This window comes from Aotus nancymaae, unplaced genomic scaffold (genome assembly GCF_030222135.1).
Source record: "Aotus nancymaae isolate 86718 unplaced genomic scaffold, 86718_ANA_hifiasm-v0.15.2.pri h1tg000064l_1, whole genome shotgun sequence".
In the NCBI taxonomy this organism is placed as follows: domain Eukaryota; kingdom Metazoa; phylum Chordata; class Mammalia; order Primates; family Aotidae; genus Aotus; species Aotus nancymaae.
In genome coordinates, this window is record NW_026988479.1 from 2,409,836 (window position 1) to 2,437,572 (window position 27,737).

Consider the following 27,737-nt stretch of genomic DNA (forward strand, 5'->3'; position numbering starts at 1 on the left):
CCCTTGTTGAAGGTGAAGCAGTCAGTCATTTATGGACTCTTCTGAATGACTAAGTATTTATCTCTTGCTCAGATAGCTTCCCTAGAAACACTTCCTTTGCTGTGAGCAACTTGGATTTACTGCCAGGGCAACACCTCCTATCCAACGCCCACATTGCCTCTTGGCTCAGTCCTCACCAGTAGGTGTTCATAAGCAGTATTTTGTTTTGCTTCTAATAAGAGTGTAGGCTCTGAAAAGCATAGGCTGAACGTATCACCCATTATAACTTTCATTTACAAGTGTTCTTATGGGGAATATCTGAAACTGTGGAGTCTCAAGGATCAGGAAGACAAAGACTGCCTTTTCTCTTAATCATGCAAGGCCACACCTATGTTTTTTATTAGAAGGAGGGGCGGGAAAATCTTGGACAAGGTCAAAATATAAACAGTCTCTCCCAGTGCATGGCGGTGCACTCCCTGGGGATCTGTTAAATCCTCTTTTGTGGGTTTTGGAAGGTGTTGCTGCGACACTGCCTGCTGCTAGCTGAGTTTGAGTGACCCTGACAAGTGTCTTACAGGAGTTTATCAAGTGGAGAACACCATTTAGAACACCACTCACCAAGATGCAGCTCTTATCTGTGCCTGTCAGTGAACAATGACTATGACAAGCCATGTTCAATCACAGATCACAGTTGTTAGCAGAGCTAATTACAGCAGTCTCAGGTGAGAAGAATCCCAGCAGCTGCCTCTAAGGGACTTCCATCACAGGGGCTTGGTGGGTAAGCAACTAAAAGGGCCCCTTGGGGGATCTTTAAACAACAGTTCTCTGCAACTCTGAACATGGGCTCATCCACAGTTGGTAAAGGATCATGTTCAAAGGAGAACCACCAAAGGGAGAAAGAGGAAAGGAATGCTTAAAGCCAGGAAGGGAAATGTTCTGGATTAAATAAGAGCAGAACTGGTTATTTATTATTCCTTGGGCTGTCTGATTCACTGTATAACCTTATAAAGTCATTTCCTCTTTCTGGGCCTCACTGTTCTCATCTCAAAAATAAGGATAGTAATACCTGCCCTATTCATATCATGGGATTGCTGAAAGAATAAAATACATATTTTTAAAAATAAGAGCTGGGGAAAAGTAGAAAATATGATACAACTTTAGATAGTGTAACTGATTCCCTTTGTCTTATTTCACATTTTAGTTATAAATGATGGAAGAGAACAACAAATATTGGTGCTGTTACAGAATCCCAGACTTCATTTTCTCATGCCTCCAATTTTCTGTGGTTTACACATCTTCAGATTTGCCTTAGTTTGTTCTGAGCACCAATTTTGGGGTAAACTCATCTCCAGTTTGAGGAACAGAGGAAGATCCTAAGAATCTGGAAGAGGCTGTATTTATTTAGTCTCTTGTCTTTGTGTCTCCTGCTGCAGCCCAAGTCTTGAAGGCCCCCTCCTAAGTCCTGAAGGTGTTTCCCGCCTGTGGGACACCTGATTTGTGGGGGACGTTAACCCTGAATGAGCATTTCCAATGTCAAATTTAAGAAGGTACCTCTAGAACAGAACCAAAAAGAATCTGTAACAACGTGCCCTAAACATATCTTAGTCTGGGTCTGTAACTACATTCTTGTTCCTGCTGAAAATAACAGCATCCTTCTAACCAAGCAAGGCACATCCACTTATCTGATGGTGCTGTCAGTGATAGAAAGGGATCATATTATGGATTTGGCAGGGAGGAAAAAGATTTATTTCCAAGTTTTAAAGATTCACCTTTCTCAGATATGCAAAACCAGTCAGAGCATTAAAAAAAATAATGACAAGTGATCATGTTTTGTGAGCAGAAGGGACCATTCTTGACTTCAAAATAATAATGAAGACTTATAAAAATCCCAAATCCATGGTTAAAATAAATGATTTGACAATAGCAAGTGAGCAGGACTACCAAACCCTTAACTGCCCCCTTATGATGAGGCGATGTCTCCATTTAAATGAATATGTTGTTGAATGTTTAAATTTCCTCCTTTTTCTTTGCTCCTCCCCATTGTTTAGTTTTTTTCAATGTTCAGCCTAACTAAAAACTCTTAGTAGGGAATTGCACATAATTATAGGCTTCGCACCCATGACGAAGTGATGCCTCTTCCTAAGTATTCATAGTCATCTCTTCTTTCCTCCTCTGGACAATTTAGTTAGAATGACAGCAGTGTCCTTTATTTCTCTTGAAGGCATCTGGTGGTCTCACTTTGTGTACAGGTCATAAAACATCAAGAAACATAGTAATGTATTTTCCATGTAGTCACATATAAATAAGTTTTTAAAAAATCACTGCTTTAAATGAATAGAACAAAAGTGGGAGGGAATAACTAAATTTTATCTACTAAAGTTATTTGGTAAGGTAAGGAGACTTAAAAGACTATCTTTCCAACTCAAAGGCTGTGAGCACCCTGAACGTGCTGGCTAGTGCCTGCCAGCTGACAGGTTGTTTTGTGTGTTAGGTGTCAACTTAGTGACATCCTTTGCTCTCTCAACCTTTCCTTTATTACTGGCCTAGTGAAATCTGACATTGGTAAGAACCCTAACTTGAGAATGCATCCCAGAGCAGGATCATTGCCAAATTCAGGAATCTTGCTAGTTTCCAAGATGGGAGATGCCATGCAGAACAAAAGGCTGACACTAGAAGTCAGCAATCACAATGGTAATACATCCCACAATCTATGATTTCTAAATATCTTAATCTCCTCTGACCTTAAAAGAGTAAAACTGGCCTAATTTTGAGAATACCTTTACAAGAAAACACAGGATGAAGTGGAGTGGAATCCTAAAACATAGCTCTTCTGGCAGTTCTTGGCCAACTTCTGACATCTCTTTATTACCCAGATTATGAATTAATGCCCATTTTCTCTTTGAAGCATTAAATTCATAACAAAGAACATACAGCAACTGCCTTACTTACCTGGTCCAGGATTAAGTCTTTTTGAATACAGGACTTTCTCAGATGGCAGTTAACCTAGTTTTATGACGCAAATGTACATTTTAACTCATTTTTAAGGGAGTGTTTTCTAAAATTTGTTTCTCTCTCTTTTGCCTTAGTGACCAGGCCATGGGTTGACCTTGTGAGGACTCAGGATCACCACTGAGGTCTTCTGTGCAATGCAATGCTGCAGCAAAGCCATCAGGGTTTCTGAGGGGAGTCGGGCCACAGTGCATTCTAAGTAGCACAATGAGGCCATGGGCTCAATTTGCCTTTGACCTGTATCATCTAAACTTTTTGGTGTTCTTAAATCATTAATAAAAGTCCCAACTAATATTTGGCCTACCATATTTCTAAGGGTACAAACTTTTCCTTCAGGAATTCAGTTCAAATATACCATTTCATCATAAGGAAGGGATGCCCATGACTCTCAGCATAGGCCTATGGCTGAATTCTTATTACTCCTAATCCATTAGCTGGCACTTCTCCTATGTGCTGCTTCTCCATCTTTTGTATGACATTACTATTAACATTTTACCCTTTTCCCTGAAGCTTTATGTCCTTGTAGGCTTTAGAATTCAGAGGTTTAGCTTTGGTAGTCATCTTTGAACCTGAGAGGGAAGATAAAATACAAAACGTCAGTGCCTAAACTGAAGACCGACCAAAAGAGGCCATTCTCTGTTGATTATGTCTCCATGCTCAACATGGATTTCTGTGTCAATAGAGAGATACAAGATCTATTCCACATGCAGGATTTTGGGTCACTGCATCAAAGTATCCTGTCTCTATGGTGAACAAGACTCATAGGTCTGGTACACGTATCTGGGTCTGGTGGACTATGATGGGTTGCTACGGTTTACTCTCCAGTGTCTCTCCTGCTCACAATTCAGCCAAAAGACAGGTAGAAGGTTCTGGTTGCCTCATTCTGGTACTGCCCCAACACTGCCTGCCATTTCTGGGTGCTGAACTAATAAATTACCTCTGATCTTTAGCTTCTTTCTGGATGTCTTTTCTTAGAGGGTCAAATGAGATATAGAAAAACTTCCTAAAAGATGGATACTCTGCTGTCTTTTCTGTACCTTTCAGTCATCATCCCACTGCAATTTTCTTTCAGTTTACCTCTTCCCTCTCCACCAAAATTGTTCTCAATAAGGTCAAGTCAACATTTGCATTCATTTCCTATTGCTGCTGTAACAAATTACCACAAACTTGGCTTAAAAGAACACAAATTTATTCTCTCATGGTTCTATAGTCCAGAAGTCAGAAATCAGTTTCATAAAGTCAAGGTGTCAGCAGGACTTGCTCCTTCAGGAGGCTGTAGGGGAGAATCTGTTTGCTTTTGCTTTTCTTAGCTTCTGGAGGCCATTCCCATTCCTTAGCTCATGGCCACTTTCTTGTATCACTCCAGCCTTTTGCTTCCACTGTCGAATCTCCTACTTCCTTTCCCTAGTCAAATCTCCTCTGACTGCCTCTTATACAGACACCTTGACTACATTAGGACCTGCCTGGATACTTCAAGATAATTTTCCCATCTCAAGATCCTTAATTGCATCTGTGAAGTTCTTTATGCATGTAAGTAACAGGTTCCAGGAATTAGGACCTGGATATGTTTGGGGACTATTCTGCCTATAGCAGCATTGATTTTTAAATTTTCACATCTGATGTCTTCTTTTCAGTCTTCATCCTAACTCTCTTGCTATTTGATACTGTCAGTTACACTGGGAAATGCTCCTCCCTGACTTTCATTGTTTTTTTCCATTGATACTATATCTTTATTGTCTGTCTCTCCCCTAGAACGCAAGACTCTGAGAGCAGGAATCCTGGCTATCTTGTTTGTTGCTTTATCCCCAGTGCTTGGAATAATACCTGCCACTATCAAATCACAACAAAAGGCATCATGTAATGTAAGCTGGATGAGCTTCTCTCATTCCTAGTTCTACCACCACTCTCTCATTTTCCTTCACTGGCAACTTCCTCTATTCCCATGGGTCAAGATCAGTATTCTCCAGGGTTTGGGAATAGCTTGCTTTTCTCCTCATATGCCAGGTGGCCACAGTTCCAACCATACTCAGTGGGCTCTCACATGTAGACCTTAACCCCAGACCTTTGTTTTGCACTTCTCACTTTAATCTTTACCTTGATATCCCACAGCATGGAGAATTCAGCATGTCTCATCTTTCCCATCCACCAAGCACAACCAAAAGTTAACTTTTCCTTCCTCTTATATTCTCTGTCTCAGGGAATAAAAAGTATCAGCATTCACCCAACAGTGTAAGCAAGAAAATTGGGAGTTATCCCAGATTCCATGCTTTCTCTCTACTCCCCTTTCCACATCACTACCCACCCCTCCAGTCAGTCATGAAGTTCTGCCAATCTCACTCCTAAATATCTCCTGTTAATCTCTTTCTGTCCAACTCCTACTGCCTTAGTTCATGTCCTCATTACTCCTATGGAGTAGGATATAAAGGAACTTACCAATGTGTTCCTCCTGACTTCTCGAGTATGGTAGAATGATACACTCTTAAGCTTTTTGGAGGTGTGCCAGAGTTGCTGGTCATTGCTTGTCCTGCTTCTAGCCTCTGCCAACTGGGCAGTGACTGACTTGCATACCACATGATCTTGGCCTCCATAGCCAATTGTCCCAGGGATGGGCTTCTGTCCTTAAGGTGGCTCCTTCTATAGATTTGGTTAGCCAACTTAGGACGTGGGTGCCTGGTTGTAAAATATAAGCTGAGTAAAATCCCTCTTTTAGGATTTCAGAATAGAGAAGCCAGAGAGGCTCAGGATGCTGTATTGCTGAACAGAAAGGTCAGCAGGAATAATGGGCATGGCAGGCTGCAGCTATGAGGAAGCAGATACTGTGTATAAGCAGGGGAGCTGTGAACCAGGAGGGAACAGGAAAAAACTAAGCCAAGGCACTGTGAGAAGGGTGATGTTTCAGTTTTAGGTGGTTCTTTAGTCGTGTTTCTGAAGCCCAGCTGTATTGTGATTCCTACTGTCAGATGCCCATGAGATTGCTGATTATTTTAAAAACCCTGGTCTGAGTATACCCTTGTTTCCTGCAATAAACTGGCCAATGAGCTATGTGTTTCAGTAAGCCCATAATGTTATGAGGAGACATGTGGAAGAAAGAGGAACTATTCTAGAGCAGCAATATGAAGTCCCAAACTCAGTGTTTATTCCACTCCTTCTTAAAGCATTAGCTTGAAGGGGAAAAAACAGGAAGTTTGTATCGCTTTTTATTTTGGAGGTGAATGATGAGCTTCTTATATCAAAATTAATCTTTACATGAAAAGAAAAAATGATCCTTGGAAACATAATTTCAGAAAGGAAAAGTAATTGCTGCTATAAACATCACATGAAAATGACAGTAATAGGTGACATAACATTGTCTGATACTTGTCAATAGTGGGATAATCAAACCACCTTTTAGATGCCATGTTTCTAGGTATCTACCTTTCATTTTGTCAATTGGTGGGACCCATGGGTTTGCTGAAGATCTCCAGAATTCCTAGTCACATGACCATATTCCTCTCTGAAATAAGAATTGATGAGTAAGTTTATTGAAGATCTATAGGTTAAAACCAACACTAATTATATGTAACCAATACTGTAAATATGGGATACCTTCAGAAAGCATCTTTCTGTCTCCCTCTTTCCCTATATATTTGGTGGATGAATTTTTCATTGTTTAGGATTAAAACAATCGACCATGTCAGGACTCTTGAGCATTCTCAGGCAATAGAAGGCCCCAAACTCACTTGAAATTGTTTTTGGTGCATCTAATCCCATGTCATAATCAAAACTTAGAACTTGGTTTAAAGTTAAGTTGTAACTTTTTCCCCACTGAGAAGCCATGTACGGGTGGGTAGCTGAGGAAGGGGAGTGTCTTCCTCTCCTTGCTCCTGGTAGCTTCTTGATCCTTCTAGGGTTGCTATGGGAGAAGACAGAAGTGGAGGGGGGTGAGAATGTTCTATTTTCAGTGGTGGAGTTGTACACTGGCCTACTTTCTGGACCTGATAAACAGTTAAAGCAGACCACACTTGGTAGAGGCTGTTGCAGGTTCTTGGGAGACTGAATCCATTACTAGCGATGTCTTGCCTGCAGTTCCCTGATTTGGGCAAAGGGTTCTCCATTTAAGCAGACCCCTCAGCCCCTAGGAACCCAGTGTTCCCATATGGGTCTCCCCTTCTAAGGCCTGTGCACAATGAAGGTGTCCTCATATCAGTCCCCTCTCACATGTGGTTCATATCTGGTCCATGAGGACGGATACACACACACACACACACACACACACACACACACACACTCTTCCCTGGGACAAACTCAGAGAAACAGCATCGGCTGCCTTCACTGTATAGCCAAAGCTGTTTGCTAACCTATCTCTTGTCTGATTTCCCAGGAGAGTTAGACCATTATGTTCTTCCTACCCAAGGACGTACATTTGCTTTCCAGTGAGTCCAACTTATTTCCCTCCCTCTTGATATGAAGCAATTCCCAACCTTTCTTTCACTTTGGTAGAAAATAAGTGAGACCACACCTTCTTTTTTAAAAAAAACTCCTCCAAAGATCCTCTCTTTCAGGTCCATAATAATCCTCCATGTGATCTAGCATTTCCTTGAAATGTAGTATCTATTGTTTCTTAATGCCTTAGCCAATACTTTGGTTTGAACATCCTATATCATGAGATTTTTGTTTGTTTGATATTCTAGTGTCAGAAATTTGTTGTTGAAGTACTGTTTCACCTGTAGTCTCTGCATTTCCTGTACACCATAACCACATGGTCATACTCAGGCAAGAAGTGCTCCAAAAGAACAAATGTCTAGGCTTTCTGGCCAGCTATGCTTTTTGAAGGGAAACAATGGATTTTCTCTATCTTAGCTGAGCAGACACTGAAAGAAACACTTGGAACCTTTCCAACTGGTGGTCTAGGAGAAGGATTAACAACCTAGGACCTAGGGGCTACACAACTCTCTCTCTGCCTGGAGAAGACACGAATGAACACAGGACACCCAGACATACAAGTGGAGAATCTTGTCTATAGCATCCCTAGCTGTATTGAGAGTGGGAATGTCTTCCAGGACTACTAGAAGGGACCCTTTAGCTCAGTATGCTTAAGGACAGGAAGAAGGACTGCAATAGGCTGGGGTAATGACAGTAATAGGTGACATAACACTGTCTGATACTTGTCAACAGTGGGATAATCAAACCACCTTTTAGATGCCATGTTTCTAGGTATCTACTCAGGCCAGACATCCCTGAGTAATCAGGAGCCAGAAGGACTGACTATGGAGAAAGGCAGAAAGCGTGGGAGGCTACTGCTGCTGGGGCAAAATGCACATTAGCTAAGGCCTTCACAATGTGGATCCCAATATACCTTGCCAGTCTCATCTCCTTCACTCTCCTTCCCTTTACTCCAGCTACACAAAGCCACCTGCCATTTCCTGAATATCTGTGTCCTTTCACACCCTCATATTTTACATATACTGTTCCCTTATAGAATACCCTCTGCACTCCCAATCCTCATCCATTGCTTCTATTCAGCCATCAAGACCTAGCTTAAGTCTAAGTTTCTGTGAATCATTTCTGCTACTTTCCCCACCTGGTACCATTTTACACGTGCCAGTTCCAGCCCTCACTGCACTATGCTGTGCTTTATTCACTTGTCTCTCCTTGCTCCTTAACAGGTAGTGAGTATCTCAAAGACAAGGACTATGATTTATTCATTTGTATAATTCCACCACTACTACTACTATTTGTATAATCCCAACAATACTACTATGCTTCACTGCTGCAAGGACTTGTATTCATTCTCTACTGCTATATAACAAATTGTCATACATTTAGCAGTTTAAAACAATACACATTTATTGTCTCTCAGTTTCTGTAAACCAGAAGTCTAGGCTTGGTGTGGCTGAATTGGATTAAAGTCTCACTGAGCTGAAATCAAGATGTTGGTCAAGGCTGCAGTTCTCATCTGTCATTATGGATCCTCTTCTAAGCTCACTGATTATTGGCAGAATTAATTTTCTTGAAGCTACAGGACTGATGCCCCACCTTCCTGCTAGTTTTTGGCCGAGAACTACTCAGTTCCTATAGACTACCCAGTTTCTTGACATGTGGCTCCACTGGGCAATCCATATGACGCTTGCTTCCTTCCAGGCTTGCTAGAGCACATCTTTCTACTTTCCTCTTTATAACTAACCAGAGAGAATTCTCTGGTTTAAAGGGCTCACCCAGTTAGGTCAGGCCCACCCAAGATAATTTCCCTTCTGACATATAATGTAACATAATCACAGCAGTGATTATTTCCACCCACACTCTAAGGGACAGGGAATTATCCAAGAGTGGGGGTCACTGGGGTCATCCTAGAATTCTGCCTACCCCAGTGTTCAGTATTTATGTCAAATGAATGTTCCAGAAATTTGTAATTATAAACACTGCTATTCAATTGCTAAGATTTTATTTTCTTCTTCTTCTTCTTTTTTTTAAAGACACAAAGTCTCACTATATTTCCAAGGCTGGACTCAAACTCCAGGGGTCTTCTGCCTCATCTTCTCAAGTAGCTGGGACTACAGGCATGTACTGATGTACTCAGCTTAAAAGGTTTTTTAAGGTGCTTCCAAATTTGTGTTGGATTCAGAATGTTTGGGGATGCTGTATGTGAGATAATAGTCCCTGTAATGAGTCCGCAGAGTACTGGAAATCTGGGGCTGTGGGGCTAGACCTGGCCTGACAGCTGACTAGCTGTGTGATATTGGGTTAAGTCCCTAATATCCTCTGAATTTCAGATTCCTCCTCATATATAAAATGGGAGAGTGGGAGTAGACAATGTCTAAGGTCAGCTAGCTCTAATATTCTATATTAAGACTGAATCATACTGATCAAATTAAAATCTAGTGACTCACAATATCCAAATTCATTCAAATAGTTTAAAAAATAATTTCATTATACATGGAACTACAGTGGTAAGATTTTAAGAGGAAAGGGAGTTTTGTTTTCAAGTGAATCCATTTCTACACTGGTTGAATCTGACTAAATATAAATAAGGGTATGCAAATACATTTCTTTTTTTTTTTGAGACAGAGTTTCACTCTTATTACCCAGGCTGGAGTGCAATGGCGTGATCTCGGCTCACTGCAACCTCTGCCTCCTGGGTTCAGGCAATTCTCCTGCCTCAGCCTCCTGAGTAGCTGGGATTACAGGCATGTGCCACCATGCCCAGCTAATTTTTTGTATTTTTAGTAGAGACGGGGTTTCACCATGTTGACCAGGATGGTCTCGATCTCTTGACCTCGTGATCCACCCGCCTCGGCCTCCCAAAGTGCTGGGATTACAGGCGTGAGCCACCGCGCCTGGCCTGCAAATACATTTCTAACTCTTTACATAGAATGGCAAAGAGTACTTATCTTTAGATGACACATTTAGGAGTGAATTTTTTCCAAGATATTGAAATCTGATTTAAAAAAACCTATTGTCTTAAAATAAGTTTAACTAACTCAATTGATTGTAACTGAATAACTATCAAAGGCAGTCCTCAAATATTACAAATCAATTCAATGACTATGTGGAGAATATTCAGATTTTAATATACATTTTAAAGCTTTAAGTCTTTCTTTTGTTTTTCTCAAATGATGCCTCTTTGGCTAGGATAATAATTCTCTTCTACTCAACAAAAATGAACTCTAATTTTAAACAGGTATTATTAAATCCCACTGAATAGGCTTCATGCAGATGTATTCCTTAAAACATCCTTTTATTGACCATGCACGGTTATTAACAATTCACATTTCACTTTATCTACTGAGTGGAAGAGCATTTATTCTTTCATTAAAAAGTTAAGCCCTCCGGGGCAGCAGCAGATATGCAGAGCCTTCTTCCTATAAACGGCATTGCCCAGTGAATGTGAAGTGCTTCTCTATTAATACGCAAGGGATAAAGAAGACAAATGGACTTCTCCCTCCCTCCATCATCCCCCTCCCTGCCAATATGCTCCTCTTATTTTATAAAATGCCAATAAGTAAAGAGTTCCCACACTGATACTTCCATCAACCAAAAGAGGAATGTCAACATTTATTTGGCACTACTGAGTTCAGAACATCCTTAGAGCTCTGTATAAGCGACAGAAGGAGTATCAGGCCATGGTCAAATATTTCCTTAGGAAGATGCCTATGGGAAGAGCAGCTGGAAAATCATGAGGGCATTAGTCAGCCTCTGGCACTTTGCTGCTCAAGTTTCAGGAGCTGTTTTTCAAGTTTTGAGGTGTTTACTCGATGCATCATCAGAAACTGGCCATTCAAGTGAAAGACAGGAATGTCAAATTTATACCTTTCACACCAGGCAGAGTTTTCTGGAAGTGTGATGTTTACCTCCTGTAAAATAAACTGAAAACAGAGACAGACTAAAGCTCTGTAGAAATCATGGGGTGATGGAACAACTGCAGTGATAAACTGATCCCCAGACCATTTCTAATGCCGTTTTCCTTATAGTTGTTTGTTTGTTTTAGGTCCAAAGCGATCTAACATCCCTAATTTCTAAAACTTGACTGGTTTCGTTATATTCTCTACTTCCTGATCTTGCTGCTTTTCTGTTACCCTTGTTACATTCAGCATCAGGACAGTACTGAGTTCCAATGAAATAAAACATGTCCCAGTTGAAAAGCTGACTGAGAATCAGGGCAGAAATGTTTTGGTTTTAGGAACTGGAAAGGTGTGATGGTGTGTTACATGAAAACACATCTGTGGAAACTACAAAACAAGATAAAAGGAATGGGGGCAAAAGTTTAAAGAAAACACGAATACTGCACCTGCTAGTTAACTCTGACTCATTAAGAGCCAGAGTAAGAAAACCAGTACTGCTCAGAGAAAAACACTTAGGTGTAATGAGTTTTATGGTAATAAGCACTAAATGCTCTCTCTGAAGAATAGAAAGAAAATTTAAATGAAAAATCATTTAATCTTTTTTCCTAAAGAAAGGATTCAGGCAGACACTTTATACCACATCCAATATGCATTCCATATACATAAAAGCCACACTGTATTATGTTACCCTGTGTTTATAAGGCTTGAGTACTTCCTTGGCTTCATCACAAAGGGGGCATGGGTCCTACAGGAAGAAAAAAAGATCAAGCCATTAAACCCAAAGAATGGCATTTGCCCTTACAAAAACAAACAAAACAAAACAAAAAACCCAGAAGAAGCAGATTATATTTATTTTAAAGAATGGTTTTCTACCAGGTTAGTTATACTGTTTTTCCAAAGTAAAACACTACCATAGAATCTTATAAATGACTAGTATTTCTTAGGCTCTCTGCAATTTTTTGGTTGTTTTGTTCTGATTTTTCTCCGTAAATCAAGCCATCTATCTATGTGTATGTATAATACACTTAGATGGTTTCTCTTTTTCACTGATCTATCTAAGATGGTTTCTCTTTTTCACTAACCTATCTAAGGGCTTTGTGCTTCCTAGGTCAGGTGCACCTTTGTGGCCTCATACAGTTGGCCTGGCTGACACCACGAGGATGGCTTAAAGTCTGTTCTGACTGAAAAGCACTGAGCCTTGCCAGCCTGTTTATCCTAATCAGTCCACAGAAGAAACCCATTAGGATAGCGTTAGATGGTAATTACCTCATCTTTAAAATGGAAAACAAATCTCTATACACTTCAGATGATTACTGCACCACCTGTGTTCTTATTACTAGTGTCAACAATAGGTTTCCTGGACAAATTCTCCACCTAAAGAGCAAACAACTTTTAGTGTCCATTGTTTGCACTCATAAACCATCTAACAGAGAAGTCTGTTGAAAATACTACGGATCATCAGCAGATTTTAAAGGCTTCTCAGTCCTTGACTCAATGAACAGGCACTAGCTATAGGTTTTCTTGCATGAGCTCAAAACAGACCCCACTTTACTGATGCTTATACAGAAACTTCTTTTTAATATGACAGGAAGAGAGAAGCTATTATGTAAAAGAGAGGCCCTTCCTCCAGCTTAACTCACAGCGTGTTTTGAAATAAGGACTCAGATCATTAAAGGGTCTTTCCGGCCCTAAATTCCTAGGACAGAGAATTGGCTTATCATGTTATTATTAGCATTAGTAATACACAGATTATGGATAGTTTGTAATGTTTTAAGATAATCATCCTAAAATTTTCAGAGAAAGTTTCAAAAAGTCAACACAGGATCTTAAAAGCAAAACAAGCCTAGAACATGCTAAATTACAGAAGTACCAAATCTGCTAAAATTTTGCTTTTATATTAAAAATTTTAGAAGACTCTAGACTGAGTTAATTTTTAATTTTTAAATTTTTTGCACTTTAGGTTCTGGGGTACATGTGCAAAACATGCAGGACTGTTGCATAGGTACAAACATGGCAATGTGGTTTGCTGCCTCTAACCCCCCGTCACCTATATCTGTCATTTCTCCCCATGTTATCCCTCCCCAACCTCCCTACCCCCACGCTGTCCTTCTCCTATTCCCTCCCAACAGACTCCAGTGTGTGATGCTCCCCTCCCTGTGTCCATGTGTTCTCATTGTTCAACACCCGCCTATGAGTGAGAACATGCGGTGTTCGTTTTTCTGTTCTTATGTCAGTTTGCTGAGAATGACGGTTTTCAAGTTCATCCATGTTCCTACAAAGGACACGAATTCATCGTTTTTTATGGCTGCATAGTATTCCATAGTGTATATGTGCCACATTTTCCTTGTCCAGTGTATCATTGATGGGCATTTGGGTTGGTTCCAGGTCTTTGCTATTGTAAACAGTGCTGCAGTGAACATATGTGTACATGTGTCTTTATAACAGAATGATTTATAATCCTTCAGATATGTACCCAGTAATGGGATTGCTGGGTCAAATGGAATTTCTATTTTTAGATCCTTGAGGAATTGCCACACAGTCTTCCACAATGGTTGAACTAATTTAAACTCCCACCAACAGTGTAAAAGTGTTCCTATTTCTCCACATCCTCTCCAGCATCTGTTGTCTCCACATTTTTTAATGATCGCCATTCTAACTGGCATGAGATGGTATCTCAATGTGGTTTTGATTTGCATTTCTCTAATGACCAGTGATGATGAGCATTTTTTCATATGTCTGTTGGCCTCATAAATGTCTTCTTTTGAAAAGTGTCTGTTCATGTCCTTTGCCCACTTTTGAATGGGTTTGTTTCATTTTTTCTTGTAAATCTGTTTTAGTTCTTTGTGGATTCTGGATATTAGCCCTTTGTCAGATGGGTAGATTGCAAAAATTTTTCCCCATTCTGTTGGTTGCCAGTTCACTTTAATGATTGTTTCTTTTGCTGTGCAGAAGCTCTGGAGTTTAATTAGATCCCATTTGTCTATTTTGCCTTTTGCTGCCATTGCTTTTGGTGTTTTAGTCATGAAGTCCTTGCCTATGCCTATGTCCTGAATGGTTTTGCCTAGGTTTTCTTCTAGGGTTTTTATGGTGTTAGGTCTTATGTTTAAGTCTTTAATCCATCTGGAGTTAATTTTAGTGTAAGGTGTCAGGAAGGGGTCCAATTTCTGCTTTCTGCAGATGACTTGCCAGTTATCCCAACGCCATTTATTAAACAGAGAATCCTTTCCCCATTGCTTTTGTCAGATTTGTCAAAGATCAGATGGTTGTAGATGTGTGGCGTTGCCTCTGAGGCCTCTGTTCTGTTCCATTGGTCTATATCTCTGTTTTGCTACCAGTACCATGCTGTTTTGATTACTGTAGCCTTGTAGTATAGTTTGAAATCAGGCAGCATGATGCCTCCAGCTTTGTTCTTTGTGCTTAGTATTGACTTGGCTATGTGGGCTCTCTTTTGGTTCCATATGAAGGTTAAGGTGGTTTTTTCCAGTTCTGTGAAGAGGGTCATAGGTAGCTTGATGGGGATACCATTGAATCTATAAATTACTTTGTGCAGTACGGCCATTTTCACAATACTGATTCTTCCTAACCATGAGCATGGAATGTTTTTCCATCTGTTTGTGTCCTCTCTTATTTCATTGAGCAGTGGTTTGTAGTTCTCCTTGAAGAGGTCCTTTACATCCTTTCTTAGTTGTATTCTTAGGTATTTTACTCTCTTTGTAGCAATTGTGAATGGCAGCTTGTTCTTGATTTGGCTCTCTTTAAGTCTGTTATTGGTGTATAGGAATGCTTGTGATTTCTGCACATTGATTTTGTATCCTGAGACTTTGCTGAAGTTGCTTATCAGTTTCAGGAGATTTTGGGCTGAGACGATGGGGTATTCTAAATATACCATCATGTCATCTGCAAATAGAGACAATTTGACTTCCTCCTGGGTTTTTTGTTTTGTTTTGTTTTTTAAACCTGGGGTCCACAGAAGTCTATGCAAATTATACCTGAAAATATGGGTATATATTTTTATGACGAAAGGCTCATCAAATTTTAAAAGGATAAGGAACCAAAAAAAGATAACAGTAGAATGGACCATTCAAATATCCTTCTCTAGGATTTTCCATGGCACTTGCCATTTCAGGCAAAGAGAGAGCTTCTGCAGAGAAACTCTTGTTTTTAAAACCATCAGATCTCATGAGACCCATTCACCGTCACAAGAACATCACAGGAAAGACCCACCCCATAATTCAATCACCTCCCACAAGGTCCCTCCCACAACCTGTGGGAATTATGGGAGCTACAAAATGAGATTTGGATGGGGACACAGAGCCAAACCATATTACATGAGAACCAGAGGGGATTTAACCCCGAGGACGTGAAGCTGAAGAGATTGGTAACATGTTTAGTTCCAAATTCAAGCTATTCCTGAAACCAGACCAACTCCAAAATCTTTTTGTTTAACTCATTCTAGGAAATACTTTCTATTTTTCATAACTGACAGAGATCTGATACTGTACTTTTAGGCATTTACTTCATTAGATTATAAGCTGCCAAAGGTGGGAGTTCCATCTTCTTATGGTGCCTAATGGTATAGAATAAACATTAAGTATAAATATTAAGCTGAATGGAAAACTGGTGCGGGGTTTTGTTTTGTTTTTAACAAATGTTTTTGGCTATATTAGCTGGGGCCCAAACTGAAAACAGTGTGGAACTGTTAGGCCTAGTGAGCAACACCAGCCTTAAGGGATTATTTAATTTCTGTGGTTCACACATGAGTTTACCATCATAGACTCTCAGATGATGAAATATTTTTGGTTTCATAATTTCCAACAGAGCAATATATACTTACAGATATAAAAAGTAGTTTAGATTAAATATTTTCATCAATGAATTCATTTTTGAAAACTCATTAAACTTTGTCATATATTTCCAAATTGCTAAAATGACTGAAATCTGAAAAACCTATTGAAAAGAGATCTTTTTTGTTTGAATTGCAGTATTATTCACCAAAGTTACTTCTATTAACCTGCACTTTATTTCTTTTTTGATAAATCATACAAAGTGATGTTAACTAGCAAAAAAAGAAATTAGTAATGTCTGTATTATAATTTCAGGGAGACGAAGCTCTTAAATATTTTAAAACTAGCTTTATGGCTTAAAACTAGTGTTAGGGATAAGAAAACAAGTACAATCAGTCCTCATTATTTATGGATTCCAAATTTATGAATTTGCCTAATTGCTAAAACTTCTTTGCAACCTCCAAATCAATACCTGAAGCGCTTTTGCAGGTATTCACAGATATGCGCATGCATAGAGTGGTGAGAGACTTCACCACTTATTCCAAGTGGTGAAAAAAAAAAGCACTTATTCCAAGCTGAGGTCAAACAAGGTGATGCTGTGCTTTCTCGTTCTAACTCTCACATTGTAAACCTAAGCTAGCGCTAGCATCCTTTTCATGGTCTGCACAGTGTTAGGATTTTTTGCATTTCTGTGCTTTTTATTGGTGATTTCACTGTTTAAATAAGCCCCCAGGCATAGTGCTGAAGTGCTGGTTAGTGTTCCTAAGCACAAGAAGATTTTGATGTGCCTTATGGAGAAAATACATGTGTTTGATAAGCTTCATTTAGGCATGAGTTATACACAGGTGTTATTGGCTGTGAATTTAATGTTAATGAATCAACAATATATATTAAATAAGATATTTATTTAAAAAATTTTTTTTCTTTTTCAACTTTTATTTCAGGTTCAGGGGGTACATGTGCAGGTTTGTCACATGGGTAAATTGCATAACACTGGGGTTTGGTATACAAATGATTTTGTCACCCAGGTAGTAAGCATACACTGGATAGGGAGCTTTTTGATCTTCACCCTCCACCCTCAAGTCGGCCCTGATGTCTATCATTCCCCTCTTTGTGTGCATGTGAACTCAATGTTTAGCTTCCACTTATAAGTGAGAACATGTGGTATCTGGTTTTCTGTTCCTGTGTTAATTTGCTTAGGATAATGGCCTCTAACTGCATCCATGTTGCTGCAAGGACATGATTTCATCTATTTTATGGCTACATAGTATTCCAGGTTGCATATATAAAAATAACGAATCTTTAAACAGAATCACACATAAAATAAGGTTCTGTATTTGGTAGGCTAATGAAAATATTGTGACCAGAGACTCACAGGAACCTATGTATTTCCCCTAGGAGCGATAGTTCAATATTCACTAATTCAGTGTTCATGGTGACTTTATAGAACATAACTACCACAAATAAAGATAACTGATTGTATTTCTAAATGACACATTTTTAAACATCATATTATAACTTATTTTTCAGCTGTCAGATGACCATTAAATACATTAATTTACCCTCTGATAATTGGAAGATAATGAGGTATATAGGTAGAAAACAGAGTTGCTGCTGGTGTACTGATAGAAAAATTGAAGATCAGGTCTGAAGAAAGTTTATTCCATTGCCTTTCCTTTCAGTTTTGTCTCCTTTTCTTAAATGTACAACTTTCTTTACCCAACAATTTTACTTTTTCACTTTGTACCTTTGTGAATAAGGTCAGCACAGGCAGAGCTGTCTTAGAGGCAGAGCAGTTTCTCAAGAAGAGTCCAAAGGAGGATCTGGCAAGTTGCATGCTATTTCCTTGAAACAAGAACATCTTAATTCTGCCAAGAGAAAAATAAAACAGTTAACTTATGTGCCCTAGACTTTGTTCCTTACAATATGAACAGCAATTTGCAAGCTTATGATGGAATTTGAAGGCTTCAGAATTGTTTCTTCAAGTCCAGAAGTGTTGGAAAGACCTAGAAACTTGGCAAGCCTCTCTGATGTCTCAACGTTCACTGTATTCCAAACAAAACATAATTTAGAATAGAAAAAAATCCCTAGTTATGAATTAGCTGTGTGCCTAATCACTTGGTTTCTGTAAGTAAACTGCATGGGTTTGTTAATTTGAATACAAAATTTCATGTGCAGATTTTGCCAGCATCTTGATGATCCCCTAAGATGTGGAGGTTTCCTGAGATGGTTAATTCACATGGATAGCTTATTATATTGGCAAACATTCAATAACATCTAGCCACTGCCATGGTAAAGAAAACAATGAGGGTCAGGTGCTGTGGCTCACACCCGTAATCCCCAGCACTTTGGGAGGCCAAAATGGGTGGATGACTTGAGCCCAGGAGTCCAAGACCAGCCTGGGCAACATGGCAAAACCCCATCTCTACTAAAAATACAAAAAATTAGCTGGGTATGGTGGTGTACACCTGTAGTCCCAGCTACTCAGGAGGCTGAGGTGGGATAATCACCCGAACCCAGGGAGTTGAGGCTGCAGTGAGCTGGGATTGGACCACAGCACTCCAGCCTGGGTGATGGGCATGAGACCTTATCTCAAAAAAACAAACAAAAAAAAAAAAAAAAAAGAGAGAGAAAGAAACAATGAATAAGCAGCACAAATCCCCAGGTAAAGGCTCAGACTATCTCTTATAAGACCTATGCTTCTCCACTGTGAGACATAAGAAAACATAAAGCTATACTTAGAGGAAATACAGGAGAAAATCAGGCGGAGATACCTTGTCAGAAAAAAAATCTACTCAACTGCTTAATAAGTATTTTAAAAAGAAGTATTTTAAAAGGAGATTATCATAACTTTTGAAAACCTCATACACAAATATACTAGTGTTTCTACTGGAGATATTCCAATAAGAACAGCTTGGTGATTGCAGCATCTCAAACACTAGGCTTTGAAGCTTCCTCATCCTGCTACTTTGCTCAACATAAGACATAAGTCCTCTGTGATGCTACAATCATTCTGTTTATTCCTAGTTATTCTACTGAGTCTCCAGCTTTGTCCTTAAAACTATAAATATTATAATTTCACTTTAAAAACACATGTGCACTGTTGGCTTTGTCATTTATCAGTATTCCCAGTATAAACGAATTCCTGAGATCATCCATTTTTTAACTTTGCTTTACTGTATCTCTGCAACTTCATCTATCACTTTCCCCTCCCTTGCCTTGGCAAGTTGCAACTGCAAAGTTTCTCTTTTTGTTCCTTGAATGCCCAATATCATTTCTTCCTCAGTTTTGCACTTGCTTTACCTCTGCATGAAAGGCTCTGAAGTAGCTTCTTCTCACTTGACCTGGGCCTCATATCGTTGCCTTGGAGAGGTCATAGTGACAAACTTACCAATGTTAGCCCATCACTCCCTGCCTTCACACCTTGCTGTAGCTTTCCTTTGCCCTTTACTATATAGAATTATTTATGTCCTCTCCACTACAGTGCAAGTTCTATAAGAACAGGTACTTGTTCACCCCAGTATCTCCAAGTACCCACAATTAACCTGGCACATAATAGGTGCTAAAATATTTCTTTGGATGTTAAAAGCACTGAAGTGAGCTTTTCTCACCTTTCTTTAATCTCATCTCCAACCCTGATTAGATACTTAGTATGTACAGCAGTCATTATTTGGGCCTATCATATATAATAACTAATTATTAGTGTTCCTCAGGGTACCCTCAGAATTTTGGGCTGGGGTACTGCAGCTGGTTCTAACCCCTTCACCACCACCTCAAATCTTGCCCTCCTCTGCTCCACAGAGCATGACTATATTAATTAAATGCTAATCTTCACTGGCAAGCAGGCTCCTCAGTATAAGATTAGCCTTAAACTCATTTCAAACAGAATGATATGACTTTAGAGAAAACCACCAACCCATATCACACTAAAGACCACTGGACAAAAAGAGTGGATACTGATCCAATAAAACAATGATAATTCCTTTACTTTCCGCCCTTACTCTTCCATGTCTACTTGGATCTCTCTCCCAATTAAATGATCCTGATAAATGAATAAAAAAGGAATATGCTAAGAATTTTGCAAGGATCTGTTATCCAGTTATTCCAAGGTAGAAAGTGGATCTAAACAATTTCATAATATTCTCTGCTACTCTCAACAGTGTTAATCACTGTTATATACATATTTCTATAAATTCAGCAGGATGAACAATTTTCCAATAGGTAAGTGTAGCTGAAGACATACCTTCTAAATACAGCTTTGTCTACACAGGCTATAAAAGTGGGGAGGAGGTACAGAATTGTTAGTCATGTTTGCTCTAGGTAGAAACTTACACATCATGGGATTTGGAAAGTCTCTATGCTAATGGTGACACACTTCTAAGAGAAAGAAAATTAAAACTTAGTTTTATTAAAGACAGAAAAATTAGCTTTATTAGAGAAAAATTAGCCTTATTGAAGGTCCCTGGAAAAGAGAAGGATTAGGCCATCTGTGGTGGTGACCTGACTATAACCAGAGCAGTGAACTGCAGCTACATGCTTTTGGTGAAGGGTTTAAGATTTATTGATATTTGGCTGATAAGGAAAACATTGCTTTTACCTGCCTAAGTTGAGACTGATGTGTTAAGGCTTTTTAAAAAAATGTAAACTCACAATGGAAATCTGCTTCAGTACTTCCAACATGACAAAACACAGCATGTGGTCTTGGTTGCACCCAAGACAAATAAAAGCTGTCATAGTAAGCAGAGTTGCTATTCATTCCAGATTTGCTGGAGTATTTGTTCAACCAACTCACAGAGCTAAGTAAAGCCTTCAGTGATGCTACAACTATTCTGTTTGTAACTAGTTCTCTTTTCCACTGTTATTCTCCATTTCTACCTTTTTACACACTGTAAATTGCTTAAACACAGCACATCTGTTTAGTGAGAAATACATCCATATTACACAATGTTACTACCTGCATATTTTTAAATACTCAAAGGTATGTGCATTTTATCATATTGTTAAATTAACTTATTTCTTTGGAAGCACTGTATTATAAAATTATATTAGAGTCTGATATAAAGAAAACGCTCCCCATACCTCTTCTAGGCAGATAATATGCTAAAATTCCTTAATTCCTGATGTTTGCTTGATCTTAGAAAATAAAAATATAAAATAAAAACTGATATACTTCAGTGGGAACTCTATAATATTCTTCTTAGAATGTTTTACTAACTCTGTAAACCCTAACACCATTGCTGTCAATGTCACATTCACCGAATCATGTCTTCTTGAAGTAAAATCTTAATACGGGCTACTCTGTCAATGTGACATTTTCATTAGTTCTATTATTTTTGAACAGTATCTCAACACTATAAAAAATATCCTGAAACGTGGTCTCTGCCTGTTAGCTCATGACTATGAGAGGACACTTTTTTGATTATGTCATTGAATTTAGTCAAGAAATGTGTCCTTACTACACACACAGACATGATTTTATCCTTCATATTTTGTTATATGCCTCTATGATATGAGCAAAAAGAGCTGTGTTCATAATATCAAAGAAGCACAATTGGGTCACCTTTGTCACAGACTAATATAAAAAAAAAGCAAAAGACCTAAGACTGGATTTAGAATGTGCTTAAAACAAATTCCACAGCCTAACAATAAAGATGGTGACTCCTGCTGTTTCAAGTCCAGTGTCCCTTAGAGGCACAGATCACCCTGAAAGAGAAAGGGAATGCTGGCCTTTCAATAAAACTGAGGCTGACTTCAGTGGTCTTTATGACAGAGTCAAATATAACATGGGAGGATGACTGACTGGACCAATTCAGCCCTCCTTGAGGCAAGATAAGAAAAATAACTTTTAAGTATTTTCCCTGCAAAGCACCGAAGGGCACACCATTAAGTCAACTGATTACAGTATAGAAAGTAGCCAGGATCATTTGAGTCTTTATTAAAGATTATTCATTTCTTGCATGAGGAGCTGCCCAGGCTATGGCTGCACATCACCTGTATGGAGCGCCTGGATTCTTCAAACACTGTGTGTGTCCAATTAGAAGGGAAACAACATAATTCTTGCTTGAGTAGAGAAACTGACCTTCGCTGACCAGAATTTTTATTCATACAAAGAATACTTTGGCACACCAAATTTTCAAGCTCATGTGATCCCTCATCAGTAAGCTGCAGTGTTAGTTCATGTGCAAAATCAAAAAGTCTACATCAGCCAGGTACTGCCTTGGTTATTTAACAGATAATGTTGGAGCTTCTTCACGAGAGTATAATGCAAATTTAATTCTGAGCTGATATTAACTAAACACTATTACCGTAGCTCTCACTGAACCTATGTTCCATAAAGACGACTCAGGGCTTCTGCTCAGTCATTTGTGCCATGTGAGAAGTTAAGTGCTCTACTTCATATTTATTACCATCTAAGTATAACATTCCTATTTTTACCCAAATGACTAGAAACATGCACACACATACCCCCACTGCACACACACACCCCCACCGCACACACACACACACCCACCACACACACACACACCCCTCTTTTGGGAACAAAACCATTATTTTAGATTACTGGAAGTTTATGTAATGAGGTGACGTTGCTCTTAGGGGACTCATCTGGGTCACTGGGCTCTACCTAATCCGGCGAAACAGGGACAACTGATGCCTCCCCAGTGTGCCTCTGTGCTTTTGGTCAGTCAGCTGTGTCCAAACCTCCCACTCTCCCAAACAAGTAGGGACCTAGCCTAGGATCCGGGGATTTTGGGTGCAAAGGCAAGAGAGAAAATGACCCTTGTGGAGCCACAAGTGACAAGAAGAGGCACCATATAGGGACAAAACCAAAACTGAAAATGGAGTAAATACTTTGATGTGTCAATTCCAAGGGGCTACACAGGGAAAATGAGGCTTTGGAACAGAAACAGGGAGTCGGCAGGGGTAGGAGGCCCAACCTGGAGTGCAGCTCTAATTCACTGGCATAGGGGAGATCATGGGTGCTTTTCTAGTGTCTCTGTCTTAGCAGTCAGGGTACCTGGCCAGGGGGAAGTGTTAAGGAAGTGGAGCCAACTCAAACAAAATGTTGCAACAAAGATCTTGAGCTAACCACCCACTTGTGGGCCTGGCTGGATATCGTGTCATGCTCAGCTTTGTTCTGACTACGCAGTTTGGACTGCAGATTTGTTTCCACACAACACATTCAACTATGAACAGGCCGACATTATGGCCCAGCCCTGGGACCAAGAAGCAGCTCCTCATACCACTCCCTCTATGCAGCTTCTACTTCCAGATTCACTGTCAACAGGCTTGCCACACAGGGGATGAGAGAAGCCAACAGAGAGTCAGTCTCCAGAAAGTACTGGTCACATGATTGCCTGGGACAAAAATTCTTTATTTCCCTTCAAATTATTACCATGACAATTTCCAAGTATCTGGATGTCTCTAATCCACTGCTTGCACTCAATGGGTGCTACATTAATTTGTATTCAATACACTTTTCCGTGAAAACATTCTTCAGCTATTTGAAGAGTGGGCCTTGCCTAAGATTACAATTTTATACAGCATTTACATATCTTTCACTTAGTAGATGCACTCCCCTTCACCCTTCTAGTTCTCAGTAACTTTAAACCATTACTTTTTTTTCATCCTGCCTGGTGTTTAGCTCATTTTTTCCCCTCTAAATAAAGCTCTCAGATGGAGTAATCAACTCCACATGTTTAACACAAGTAACAAGAATAACAAGATGTATTTCAGTTATACAGATTCAGGAGAAAGGTGTTGAATTCTTAACTAAAACAATAAAATTATGTCAGGCTTCACAGTGATTAGTGAACCACTGATATCATTCATTCATTAGTTCCACAGTGCAGATGGAAAGATGGGTTAAAAATGAATAAGAGTTGATCCCAATCCATGAAGAGCTAAAAAATTTAGTCAGAAGATAAGACATGTATATGTGCAGGTAAATTAGAAATACAGGAAATACTACAACAGAGCCCTATAATTCAAATGTTATAAGAGAATGGGAAAGAAGAGTACTATAGGCTAAGATTGGAGGTGGCTTCACAAGAGAAATATCTTAAATCATTTCATTTAGGATTTGGATATATAGAAAAAAGGGAAAGCTTTCCCAATTCAGGGTTAGACACAAAGGTATTGGGGGTAGGAATGCCATGACTATTTGATGGGGGAAACTTTGAACAGGGTAAAGAGACTTCTCATGAATAATAGTGGAAAATAAGCTTTAGAAAGTGGACTAGGATGAGGCTGTGGAGGAGTTTTAATGGTGGGTAAGCAATGTGTGATGTGTTGTGTATGTCTTGGGAACCACTGAAGGGTTCTGAATCAGATGTGATAAAATTGGTGTTTTGGAAGATTAATCTGGCGATAGCATGCAGAAAAGACTGTCAAGCAAAGGAGAATGAAGATGGGAAAGAGAAGTCAGTTACGAAAATCTAGGTGTGAGTCATTTATTTATTCAACAATTATCTAATATTTTTCATGTATCAGATACTATTGTAGGTGCTAGGGTATGGTGAAGAACAAGAAAGTAAGGTATGTTGCCCTCATTGGGTCCATGTTCTGGTGAAAAGACTCTAATGTCAAGCCACATGAGACGGTGATACATACAGGGGAGAGAAAGTAGCAGAGTGATGTGATGCTGACTGAGGCAGGTTCTTTAATTAAGGTATTCTCTGAGCAAGTGTTGTTTGCACTGGGAGAGGAAACAGTAAATGCAAAGGCCCTTAAGTGAGGACAAATGATTTACTGAAACAGAAAAGTCAGTATGGCTTAAGCAGAGTACACCAAGGATAGGGGATACAATCAGGACATGAGACTAACCCATAGTGAGCAGGGGTCAGATCACATAGGCCCTGCAGGTTATGTTAAAGAATTGAGGGCTGGGCGCGGTGATTCACACTTGTAATCCCAGCACTTTGGGAGGCTGAGGCAGGCGGCTCACTTGAGGTCAGGAGTTTGAGACCAACATGGTGAAATTCTATCTCTAATAAAAATGCAAAAATTAGCTGGGCATGGTGGCAGGTGCCTGTAATCCCAGCTACTCGGGAAGCCGATGTAGGAGAATTGCTTGAACCCAGGAGATAGAGGTTGCAGTGAGCCAAGATTGCATCATTGCACTCCAGCCTGGGCGACAGAGCGAGACTTTGTTTCCAAAAAAAAAAAAACAAAAAAAGAATTGAGACTTTATTCTAAGTACAATTAGATTTAGAGGAGGGAAATGACAGGATCTCATATACGTTTTTAAAAGGTAACTTTGGCTGCTGTGTGAAGAATAGATTGTTGGAGGGCAAGAGTGGAGCAGGGACACAGGTAGGAGGCTGCTGCGGTGGTTTGGATGAGAAAGGATGGTGTGGACTAGAGCAGAAACAGAGCCAACAGGACTTGCCAATGAATTGGACATGATGAATTAAAGAAAAGAGGGCAGTAAGGACAATCTCAGTTTTGGTTCTGAGCCTCTAGGTGGGTGGCAGTGCCCGTTACTAAAATTAGAAAAACTGAGGCAAGAATAGATTGAAGAATATGTCAGACCAAGAGCTCGGTTGGGGGCATGTTAGAAATCACAGAGAGAATGACATACACAGGTTTGGCATACACAGGTTTGAAAAAAATCTGGACTAAAGATAAAGACTTGAGCGTCCATCAGTTTAAGGATTATATTTACAGCATGGAACTAGGTGAAATCATCTAAAATTGTACAGAAAAAAAAAGAGGGCCCAGGATAGATCTCTGAGGCAATCCAACATTTAGAGGTTGGATCGAGAGGAACCAGCAAAGGAGGCAGACAGAACAGCTGGTGAGGTAGGAGGAAAACCTGAAAAGTGTGTCATCACAGAAGTCAATGAGAAAGTGTTTCCAGAATGAGAGAACTGTCCATTGTCAAGGAGACTGATGAGGGCTTGACTAGAACAGGGACAGTGAAACAATCTCCCACAAATCAGAAGAAATTCATCTAATACTGCTTCAAAGGAATGAAATCTTTCAACCAATGCCTATGCCTAAAATGAACTACCTTGTGGTTCTTATCCAATTTAACATTTTAACTAAAGGGAGGTATTTCTGGTGAGGAGTGGGGAGGATGGGAAAAGTGAAGGCAAAGGTTGACTGGGTATCTTAAAAAGAGATGATCAAGGTAAAAATCTCTGTGTAAGTTATAAAGCAGAATAGAAAAGTAAAGCTTAAGTACTGATTACTAAATAATACTAAAAGTAAGAGATCATTGTTAATAATAATGATTCTATTGACTGAAATGTGTTTTTACTGGCCTCAAATGAAAGATTTAAATCTCTAGTAACAGCAATCTCAGAAATAGGGAATTGCAAAACTGAAAAAAAAATCAAATAGAAATAACTGAAAGTTTTCTCAAGAATATTACTTAAACCGGATTTTCTAAGATATAACTGTTTAAAGATTGAACATATTTATCTGCACCTAAGGATGTCACTAAGCCTAGGTAAAACTGACTAGCAAATGCCTTGACACCAGGTATTGGCTTAAACTTACCCAGCCTTCACAAAATTGTTAAGGTAGTGAAATTTAGATTTTGATAAATCAAGGTTTCCCCTTGATGGGTTTTAAGCAAAGGCCAGTTCCCTTCCAGTTGCTTTCCCCCCAATATTTGTCTTTATTTCTCAAGGAGGGAAAATTCAGTACCATTATTATTTTACCAAGGATATCCTCAATTAATGTACGTCGAAAAAGAAGCTGCCTCAGTAATTATAAAAGTGGATTTTATTGATAGTCTTTAAAGACAAAACTTGTTCCAAGTTGTTCTGAGTAAATTGTCTAGAGAGGTCAAAATAAATTTAAACCAACACAGCTCCTACTAACTAATCAGTCAGGGGAATTAAGCATAAATTGTATAATTCTTCATTTTGAGCTTTGAAGTTACTCTTCACATAGAGTTTCTGCTGAAATTCAGCATGTTTGAATTCCCTGAGTGCATTTTTAGGTGAGGATTTCATAAACATAAACCCCAAAGAGAAAGGAAAATCCTCATCTCTTAAAGCCTCAGTTTCAACCACAATTAAATAGAAATGCTACCACTTGTCCCATTCTCTCATTTTAGAAACCCAGAGGAACTGTGCCTGGGGCTTTGGGCCTCAAGCATTCTCCTGATCAGAGAAGGGAAAGTCACATGCTAAACAAATGCTATGGGAATAGCCTATGACCAAATAAGGCCTTGAATTAAAAAATCCAAAGTAGTTTTTACCTGTAGGAGCCTAAAACAGCCCCTTAAAGAGGACTCAAATTCACTTACAGATCCAGGCAGAAGTGGAAAGGTATTTGCTCACTGCAAACTCTCTTTCCTCACTCCTCAGTCTTAACTGGGAAGTGTTGGTGTCAAAAAGAACCAAGTTGGGAAATGGGGAAGGTGACACTAGGGCACTCGTCTTGCAACTGTCTAAGCATCCAAGATGGAACTCCCCCTACAAAGAAAAAATAATGAATTTCTCTTTCTTACTATTGCACACATTTTAAAGATTATTTTAAATGAAAGATCCTTTTCATCTTGGCATTCTCTTTCCCATCCAGAAGCACTGCTGTCTTTGCCTCAGCCATGGCAAGGTGACAAATGTAAAGAGGAAGGAGAGAGAAATCTTCGGTGTAAGCAAGAGTTCGTTTTAGAATCTTTAGATCTTAG

At 39.3% G+C, this 27,737-nt stretch overlaps 2 protein-coding genes across 4 annotated transcripts in view; both read right to left on the reverse strand.

Moving 5' to 3' along the window:
- Nucleotides 1-6,488: 6,488 nt before the first annotated feature.
- LOC135270593 (glutaredoxin-like protein C5orf63) lies at nt 6,489-8,930 on the reverse strand. Its single transcript, XM_064366229.1, has 2 exons — nt 8,883-8,930; nt 6,489-7,020 (listed from the first exon to the last, which is right to left on the reverse strand). The coding sequence occupies exons 1-2, from the start codon at nt 8,928-8,930 to the stop codon at nt 6,631-6,633; spliced, it is 438 nt and encodes a 145-aa protein (XP_064222299.1). The 3' UTR covers nt 6,489-6,630.
- Nucleotides 8,931-10,668: 1,738 nt separating this feature from the next.
- Nucleotides 10,669-27,737, reverse strand: part of LOC105714194 (glutaredoxin-like protein C5orf63 homolog) — a 67,381-nt gene continuing 50,312 nt past the window's right edge. The window contains exons 8-11 of one of the 3 annotated variants that reach the window (XM_064366279.1): nt 17,838-17,958; nt 11,995-12,051; nt 11,275-11,330; nt 10,669-10,864 (exon numbers count right to left, since the gene is read on the reverse strand). In XM_064366279.1, the coding sequence (XP_064222349.1) occupies nt 10,777-10,864; nt 11,275-11,330; nt 11,995-12,051; nt 17,838-17,958 (322 nt within the window). In that variant the 3' untranslated portion in view covers nt 10,669-10,776. Of the gene's footprint in view, nt 11,331-11,994; nt 12,052-17,837; nt 17,959-27,737 lie in introns of all 3 variants that reach the window. The other 2 variants (XM_012448096.2, XM_012448101.3) reach the window with 2 other exon arrangements.